Here is an 8,682-nt window from a genome sequence, read left to right on the forward strand (position 1 = left end):
CCCTCTGCACAACTCCTTCACCAGGACATAGCAGTGACCACTGTCACATACCACAGCATTTGTAGCATTGTTTGTGATATCTGGATGGACCTGTATACACACAAATCATTAGTAAAACACAGATCACATCAATCAATCAGGGCTCATCGTGCTGTAAAAGAAAACATAAAAACTAAGTACCACCTCCATAAAGTTTGATTCTTTAATGATATATTAATGATGAATTATAACCTTTATTTATAGAGCAAAAGCCTTTCCTAGCAAACGTTTAGAAGCATTTTACAGCCACAATAGTGCCATGAAATGCAAAATAAAACCAAGAATAAAACAAGACATCCTGTCAGTTATCTTGTCTGTCTGCTGATGCTTATGTGGCAATATCAAAAAGTTCTCACAAACGTGACCTCACTGTCATATCAGTGATGCTATTACTGGTGATTAAGTGTTCTATGTAATCAATATGATAAGATGCACAGTGCACTCATGTTGGACAGTCAGCAGAGGGACTGTTGGACTTTGGTTTAGTTTGCCCAGGTGGCAGATTGAGCAGCAAGGGTCAGCACTGTGCACAAACATCCCATAATGTTTAGTTACTTTATCTTGTCCAATCAGATTCACATTACGAGAGGGCTGCATCTCCACGCTGGACTATAAGAAGTGTGAGAGTCTGACAGGAAGGCACCATCCGGTCCAATTCTCCTGACGTACAGGTGAGTCCAGCTCCGTTAATCTCACTTTCTTATGGGTTTAAACTGCTTTTTATATGCCGAGACAACTTCACAAATTCTTCTTTAAAACAACTTATTGTTACTTAACTTAAGAATTAAATTTAACTGTTTTAAATGTAAAATGCACCCTTTTATGGATTTGAATGAGGGAATTTATTTCTATTTCTTAATCAAATTCATCTTACATACATTGTTTTACTTTCAGGCCAAGTTATAGCATCAATTTATTTAGAAAAGATATTTTTTTAATTTTATTGATAGATCTTAATGTCTTTATTTGTAGTTAATTTAATGTCCTTATTTTTGTTTTAACATTAACAACAGATGCCTTTTAAGCAACAACACACAAAGCTCAAAAGCACTAACAAAAATATAGAAAGTATTATAGAAAAGATATTTGTATACGCAGACTTATAGTTTCAGACCTAAGAAGGATATAAAAATCATGTTTAACTACAGACTTCTTCATCTTCTAACTTCAAACTAACTGCAAACCATATTCCAAAGCATTTTGAAAAATCGTTATATTTTTTAATATTCAACGTCTGAATTTCAATCAAAGTTTAAAAGAATGAATAAATAATCCAATGAAAAGTTAAAAACTGAGGTGTTTATTGAATTTAAAGCAGCATAGTGATATATCCAGTATAGTAATTCATTCCTTTTTATGTTTTTTAGGTAAATGTATTAGTAATATATATATTAATATACATGTATATATAGTAAGATGTTTTTATTAGTAAATTAATAAATTATATATATAATCAAATTATTAATTGTGAAAAAGTATTGGCATGTTGAGGTGAAGCAGTTTGAAAATCATTAGTATTTCTGCTAAAAGAAAGAATGATTCAGGATTCAGTATTCAGGGTGCTAACTACAGGGGAGCCGGGGGGACCTGGGCTCTTCTTGATAAGACATGAGCTCCCCTGAAAACACAGTGTGTGAAATTTGTGGGGCTCTCTAAAATATATTGACAACATTTTTTCTATTTTTCTATATCTTCATCGCCATGGATTTTGTGTAAACTCAGGCTACTATTCATGTATGATATGTGGATGAGGGTGATTCATCACTAATTCACTTATAGTAATAATATAATACCAATAAAGACACTGCTATTCTTGAAGTGTGGCTGCACAATATCATTCACTTCAGATCAGAAAATAGCAGAAAATAAACTTTCCTAGTCCCAGTCAGTCTTTCCTGACACATATCACGCTCAGTATGACTATAACAGAGAAAGCCTTGCTATAGTTCATACACTGCCTGTATTTAAACATAAAGGTTCATTCCTGACTTTTGGAACACATTATTCCAAACGTAAACAGCCTTTTACTGTAGCTGTTGACATGATGTCTCTGAAAGGCCAGATAGAGTTTACAAATGAATGTGTGGGTGTTTGAACACGCTGCAGCTAAAAAATATTTGTTTTATTACCTCGTGACAACATGGCTGGGATTCCTAGAACAACTTTTTATCAGTGAGTCATCTGATTGAGTAACAGGCATTCCTACACTCAACTTCTGAAAAACAACTTCATGAAACATCTTAGTAGCTAGAGCCAAGGCTTTTCATTTTGGTTGTATACATTCAAATAGTCAGAGGAGTTTAAATACACTGCTCTACTTTCCAAGAAATGGAAGATGAACTCTTTCAGTCAGCACGAGTATGATTACATTGGAATAAAGAAGAAACTGAAAAGAGGAACATTCAGTATATTAACACCAGGCTGTATCATGTTTGTTTTGTAGGTCTTGTCCACTCAGCAGCCATGAAATTCTCCCTCATTGTCGCCGTCGTCGTGCTTGCCTTGGCACAAGGTACAGTATGACCTTCCCAGAATTACTTTTAATTTTAAAAGTGTTTGAAGTGTTTAAAAACTTACTTATTGACTTTTATTTTGGAAACCCACAGGAAGCTTTGCACAGGAAGTTACCGACCTTGAAAGGCTCGGCCAGTACTTTGAGGAGATGAAGAACAAAATGACCCTGGAGCTGACTGAGATCATCAACAAACAGGACCTCGCCAGCCAGGCTCAGTGAGTATTAGAGACACCTCCAACCTCCACACAAAGTCACTCATGCTCAGGGGGATTCAAATCTAAATTTCTGCTGCTGATCACACTGGACCGTGTCTATTGTTTAAATGCTAACCAACAAGTTTCCACCCCACAGGAATATCCAAACCCAGCTGGAGCCCCTGGCCGCTCAGATCCAGGAGCAGCTGAAGACTGTTGCCACCAACGTCGAGGAGCAGATCAAGCCCATGGCCACCGAGATGCAGGCTCAGATCCAGCCCATGGTCGATAACTTCCAGAAACAGGTGGAGGCCATCTTCCAGAAGCTGACCGAGCAGGCCAGGGCCATTGGCAACTAAACCAATCGTCCTTCCAGAAAATGCAAATGTGCAACCCGGTACTACCATCTTTCTCCGCCGGAGTTAACGGAGCTACTTGCATTCAATGACTGGCCTGACAGTGGCAGAAATACAACAGCCCAAGATGTGTTTCACAGATTGTTAACATTGACATTATCATCCATCACAAAGTGCAATTAAAACTTGAAACACAACTTCAGTGTCAGTTTCATTTTGTGTGTCTGATGTGGGGTTTTTTTTTACCACTTTGCCACTGGAGTTCTTAAGTATTTTGATTTGGTTTATAGAAACGAACACATTTGGGAACTCTTACCACAAAAACACATAGCAATTATTTTATAAGTTTTATTCAAGCAAGCAAATGTCAAGGGAAATCACAACAACAGGCCTCTACAGCCCAAACATTCAAACATTTAAAAGGGATAAAATGGCAGAAAGGAATGCTTTCAATCTTACTGTCGTAGAATTCTCCTCTAAAACCCCTCATAAATTGATCATTTTCTATTTTAACTTTTTCTCTTTTTTTGTTGCATTTTCTCTTTTTAACTCTACAAACCAGGCCTGGTGTTTCTGTTCATTTACAGGCCTGGCTGGAGACTTGTTTCCATTGTTTTTTTAATATATTATTTGACTTCTTTTTACTTTGTTTTATGTATTTTCAATTTTTCGCTGTTAAATTCTTTTCTCCGTCGGTGAAGCTAGTCTCTCAAGGTTCCCCATTCCTGTGAACACAGAAAACACAATCAGTAATGCTGATCTCTTTACCCCTATTGCAACACAATTTGCAATTAATATTCAAATTCATATTACCCTTTCATTAACCAGTGGCCAAAACAAGCACTTCTGCTTAAACACCGCCAGCCTTATGGTCAATTTGAGACTGTAATTATTAACTTACAGTAAGAATGATGAGGCTTGTACATGAGTATAATGTACAAGTTGACGAGGGAACTCAAAATACACCAGTAGAGGGGTTAACATGTGGAAACATAATTTCCTGATACTGCCCTCTTTGTTTAAGCAGCTCTGGAAACTTAGTTGTACCTTGGATTCAGACACTTGGGACACCAGCTGAATTTGTCACAGTCTTCTGGGCGGCCTCCTTGGCCTGGTGGGCCTGAAGCACAGCCACCGCCTCATCCACCTTGAAAGACAATTGTTAAATGTTGAAACATCAAAACATTATGGTGAGATCGTCTCAAAGTGCTCACAAGATCCACTTTTCCTGTGTCTTAAAAAATGACTGCCTACTAATGAAGATGCAAACGCACATCCTCTACCGTTTATATTAAGACCAGAAAGTTCTCTCTGCACTTCCCTGTTTTAATATTAAGCGCTGGTGAACTCTTCAGAGAAACAACCAAAGGGAAGTTGTCAATATTAATTAACTTAGGCGCTGACCTTCGAGCGGAGAGACTCTGGGGACTCAAGCATGTGCAGCAGCTCAGAGTTGTCAATCTCCAACAGCATGCCAGTGATCTTTCCTGCCAGACTGGGGTGCATGTTCTGGATCAGTGGGAAGAGACGCTCACCTAGAGGAGTAACAGATACAGAGGAGAGGATTTAAGACAGGATGCAATTATCACAGTTACTCAGAAAATACCATGTAAATACCTGTTTTATATTCAATACACAGCACATTGGGTATATAGTGGGTTTGTTTTGTTTTTTGGTGGGGACAGACATGGCATTATACATACTGGGTCCAGGGAGGGGCAGGGGATGTTGTCCAATCTAACATGGTATGTGGTCATAAAGAGCTGTTGCTGACACTTACCCAGCATCTGCTTCTGTTCCTGTGGTGGAGCAGCAGCCAGCATGGAGGCAGTCAGAGGCTCCTGTCCCTGAACATGAACAGCAGGCTGAGGGGAGGGAGGCAGGGGATTAACAGTCAGACAGAATATTTGGACTGCACTTTGGGGGCAGAGTAGGTGAGTAGGTGTGATCTGACATAGAAATGTGCACTCCCACCTGCTGCATGGTGACTTGGGGCTGAGCAGTCATGTGCTGCTGGGGATTGCGGACTCCTGCGGCATATTTGTACTGAGGGACTCCACGCACAGTAGCGGCTGCTGCAGCAGCTGCGGAGGCTGGTCGGGGGCCCATGGTCTGAGCGGCTGCAAGAGGAGCCAACAGGAGGACAGAAACGTTAAAACACAAAGATACAAGTGGGAGCCATACACTTGAACTGTTTTTTCTGTGCAGTTAGACAGACTATTGATCCCAGTACAAGTGACTGACCGACACGCTGGGTAGACATCATGCGGGGCACCTGGGAGGTCGGCCGCATGGCACCGAAGGTCTGTGGTCGTGGTGCTGAGGGACGCATGGCACCGGGCATGTTCTGGAAATCTGTGAACACACAATTACACAGTGGCTTCATGTACACGTACAAACTACTGGGGTTTTTTTTGTCACAGTGTGCTTTTAGAATAACAGTAAATATACACAATGATGGAAGGACAACTTAAACTCACGCTGTGGCCGGACACCTTGGGTGGCCCAGCGTGGGCTCGGGCGGAGCTGGGCCATCTGCCCAGCAGCTGGGTAGTAAGCAGCACGGTTCTGGGCTTGAGGTATGGCTGCCATGAAGTAGCCAGAGGGTGGGGCTGGCTGGTAGGGATTGATGACTGGGTTTGGGACCGCACGCACACTGGCCATGCGCTGCATGTACTGGTTGGTCAGGTGGGCTTGACGCTCCTCCTTCCGCTGGGCCAGGGCCACATACAGCGGCTTGGTGGCTACAATGCGTCCATTCATTTCCGTCACTGCTTTGGTGGCCTCCTCTGGGGACGAGAAGCAGACAAAGCCGAAGCCTTTGCTGCGCCCGCCCTCCATCATGACCTGAGAGGAGAGTGAAGGATGAAACATATGAATCAGAACACAGAGTATTCGACCCGGGAGGTGAGAGCAGCCAAGTTCAGTTAAAAGCTGAGGTCCTACCTTGGCACTGGTTATGGTGCCAAAGGGTGAGAACTCCTTTCGCAGACGCTCATCGTCAATTCCATCATCAAGGTTCTTCACGTACAAGTTGACGCCCTGAAAATAGGATAAAAGCAGTGTTAACTTTTGTGTTTTCTTTTAAAAAGACTGCATATTAGGCATGAGTAATCCAATGTCACTGGACTTAATGATTTTGTCTGTAGCACATATTTATCCCCAGACTCCATGAAGAAGAAATGTGGGGCCCATGAACTACAGAGTCACTGTTGCAGCCATTTTGGCCAGTGCAACCTATTAAAGAGGGAGCACTGAATTTGACAAAGCTGCAGACGATATGACTGAATAATAGCTGACTGGAAGCGCCCGTCAATCCGTGACGCATTATTTTGTGAATTTGCACTAAAAGGAGGAAAAGGACCTGGTAGCGAGTCATGCGGTCTTGTTTCATTTGCTCAAATTTGCGTTTGAGCTCTGTCTGTCGCTCCACCTTCTTCTGGGCACGACCAACGTAGATCAGCTTGCCGTTCAACTCCTTCCCATTCATCTCATCCACTGCCTGAAGCCAATGAGAAAACTGAGTTAACTCCGGGGCAGGAAATGATGTCATTTCTAGGTGGTCCCCAGAAGATTATTGGTACGGCTCTTACCTTCTGGGCATCCTCGTGCCTCTCAAAGCTGACAAACCCAAAGCCTCGAGATTTGCCGTTGTCATCCGTCATGACGCGGATGCTCATGGCGTTTCCTAGACAACAAAGAGAACCTTTAGTGGGTATATTTTACTGCAGAGGATCAAAACGCTGTATATGTATGCACAGGAGCAGTCCAAGCTATTTGAAATATGGACACCTCGACTAACCGTATTTATTGAAGAGCTCCCGCAGCTTCTCATCATCCATGTCCTCACCAAAGTTTTTAACGTAGACATTTGTAAACTCTTTGGCTCGGGCACCCAGCTCAGCCTCGCGTTCTTTGCGAGATTTGAAGCGACCCACAAATCTGCATTAAAATGGACATTTAGCTAAATAGCTTTTAAACACATTAATGACAGAAATAAAAAAATTTCCTGCGTCACAACTGTCAAACCAATTATTTTGTTTAGTAAACTGTATGAGCTATTTCACCACCATCAAGCTTACTTAATTATTACACACTGATGAACTCTTATTAGATATACTGCCATCAGAAACTTTTGCTCAAACAGTCAAAAGTGCAATTTTCAAACTTCAAATCAGACCAGGTGCAATTTTAATTCAACACAGTCCTCCCCCTTCACACATTAGTATGCACCAAAAAACTGCTAAAACATTCACTTACACTTTTCGGTCATTGAGCAGCATGCCATTCATTTTCTCAATGGCTCGTTCGGCTGCCTCCTGAGTCTCAAAATGCACAAAGCCGTAGCCTTTAGAGCCATTCTCGTCACAAACCACCTTAGAGAAAGAAGACACATGCTGCTTTTTAAGCCACACACACACATGCAGTAAAACTTTATTAAACCTGAACTGCCTGTTGGATTACACCAGAAGTATTAGTCCCCTCTCTTAAACTCTCTCTGGTAACGTTCCTTGCGTTGTTTAGTACAGTTTATATCTCTAATACTAATGGACACACAAACTGTTCGGTTTAAGCACACAGGGAAACAACCTCCACCCATTAGTTATTTCATCTTATGACGATTCACACATCATACTGTATGTGCTAGGTGATACTGTAGTTATCTACAGTACAAACAACTCTAGGACACTTACAAAGCACACACATGCAAATTATGTGCCCGCACTTACAGTGCTACGCCATAACGATGGCGGTTGAGTAGCCCCCTGCTTCAGGTTAGATACAACAGCGGGGGAGTCGGCCGCCAGTCTTTTACCTTGCATGACAGGATGTTTCCAAAAGCAGAGAAGGTGTCATATAGAGCCTTGTTGTCGATGGACTTGTCAAGATTCTTGATGAAGATGTTTCCCACGCCGCTTTTTCTCAGTGAAGGATCACGCTGCGACCACATGATGCGCACAGGCCGCCCCTTGATCACATCAAAGTTCATGGTGTCCAGTGCACGCTCGGCTGAGGGAAGGAACACAGTGTATTTAGTGTATTTCAATTTTTAAAGGTTCTGGATGTGACGGGATTGGTTAAAAGCGAGGGTGTGAGTCTTAAAGGGGCTTCTTGGAAAACTGCATCTTCACGTGTCTCCCCGGGAGAAACCCATTTCTAAAACACTACATATTAGTCAGGAATAATCCGATGCCAAAGGACTAAAAGTGTCCCTTCATTGTTAATGTATTGTTTTTGTCTGTAGCACATATTTATCCCCAGACTCCATGAAGAAGAAATGTGGGGCCCATGAACTACAGAGTCACTGTTGCAGCCATTTTGGCCAGTGCAACCTATTAAAGAGGGAGCACTGAATTTGACAAAGCTGCAAAGTCTTTCAACATGTTTAACCAGACGATATGACTGAAGGTAATTAGCTGATTGGAAGCGTCTTCCTCCGCTGGTCTAGAGTTTCAAACTGGGCGCTTTTGCTAACAAGTACATGGGCACAACTGCATCAGCAATCTCTGGCAGCTAACTCAGACACATTTTAAGTTTACATTTAAATAACTGAATAGTGGTTGAGGTTCATTCTACA

General features: G+C 41.8%; 2 protein-coding genes and 2 non-coding genes across 4 annotated transcripts in view; 1 reads left to right on the top strand and 3 right to left on the bottom strand.

Moving 5' to 3' along the window:
• The first annotated feature begins 638 nt into the window (after window positions 1-638).
• On the top strand, window positions 639-3,301 carry LOC118342537 (type-4 ice-structuring protein LS-12-like). Its single transcript, XM_035681115.1, has 4 exons — window positions 639-710; window positions 2,483-2,551; window positions 2,646-2,769; window positions 2,906-3,301. The coding sequence occupies exons 2-4, from the start codon at window positions 2,503-2,505 to the stop codon at window positions 3,105-3,107; spliced, it is 375 nt and encodes a 124-aa protein (XP_035537008.1). The 5' UTR covers window positions 639-710; window positions 2,483-2,502; the 3' UTR covers window positions 3,108-3,301.
• Window positions 3,302-3,438: 137 nt separating this feature from the next.
• LOC118342536 (polyadenylate-binding protein 1A) overlaps window positions 3,439-8,682 on the bottom strand; it is a 6,970-nt gene continuing 1,726 nt past the window's right edge. The window contains exons 2-14 of the mRNA XM_035681114.1: window positions 7,921-8,114; window positions 7,365-7,480; window positions 6,907-7,046; window positions 6,698-6,792; window positions 6,469-6,606; window positions 6,051-6,146; window positions 5,585-5,951; window positions 5,349-5,459; window positions 5,079-5,224; window positions 4,885-4,969; window positions 4,509-4,639; window positions 4,152-4,251; window positions 3,439-3,829 (exon numbers count right to left, since the gene is read on the bottom strand). Coding sequence (XP_035537007.1) covers window positions 4,159-4,251; window positions 4,509-4,639; window positions 4,885-4,969; window positions 5,079-5,224; window positions 5,349-5,459; window positions 5,585-5,951; window positions 6,051-6,146; window positions 6,469-6,606; window positions 6,698-6,792; window positions 6,907-7,046; window positions 7,365-7,480; window positions 7,921-8,114 — 1,712 coding nt within the window. The 3' untranslated portion in view covers window positions 3,439-3,829; window positions 4,152-4,158. The remainder of the gene's footprint in view (window positions 3,830-4,151; window positions 4,252-4,508; window positions 4,640-4,884; window positions 4,970-5,078; window positions 5,225-5,348; window positions 5,460-5,584; window positions 5,952-6,050; window positions 6,147-6,468; window positions 6,607-6,697; window positions 6,793-6,906; window positions 7,047-7,364; window positions 7,481-7,920; window positions 8,115-8,682) is intronic.
• LOC118343293 lies at window positions 6,242-6,378 on the bottom strand. The gene has a single exon (XR_004797542.1). It is a non-coding gene; the product is annotated as a small nucleolar RNA SNORA5 (small nucleolar RNA).
• Window positions 8,338-8,474, bottom strand: LOC118343292. Its single transcript, XR_004797541.1, has one exon. It is a non-coding gene; the product is annotated as a small nucleolar RNA SNORA5 (small nucleolar RNA).

Source organism: Morone saxatilis, unplaced genomic scaffold (assembly GCF_004916995.1).
Source record: "Morone saxatilis isolate NCDOM2014 unplaced genomic scaffold, NCSU_SB_2.0 Contig9, whole genome shotgun sequence".
Lineage (NCBI taxonomy): Eukaryota > Metazoa > Chordata > Actinopteri > Moronidae > Morone > Morone saxatilis.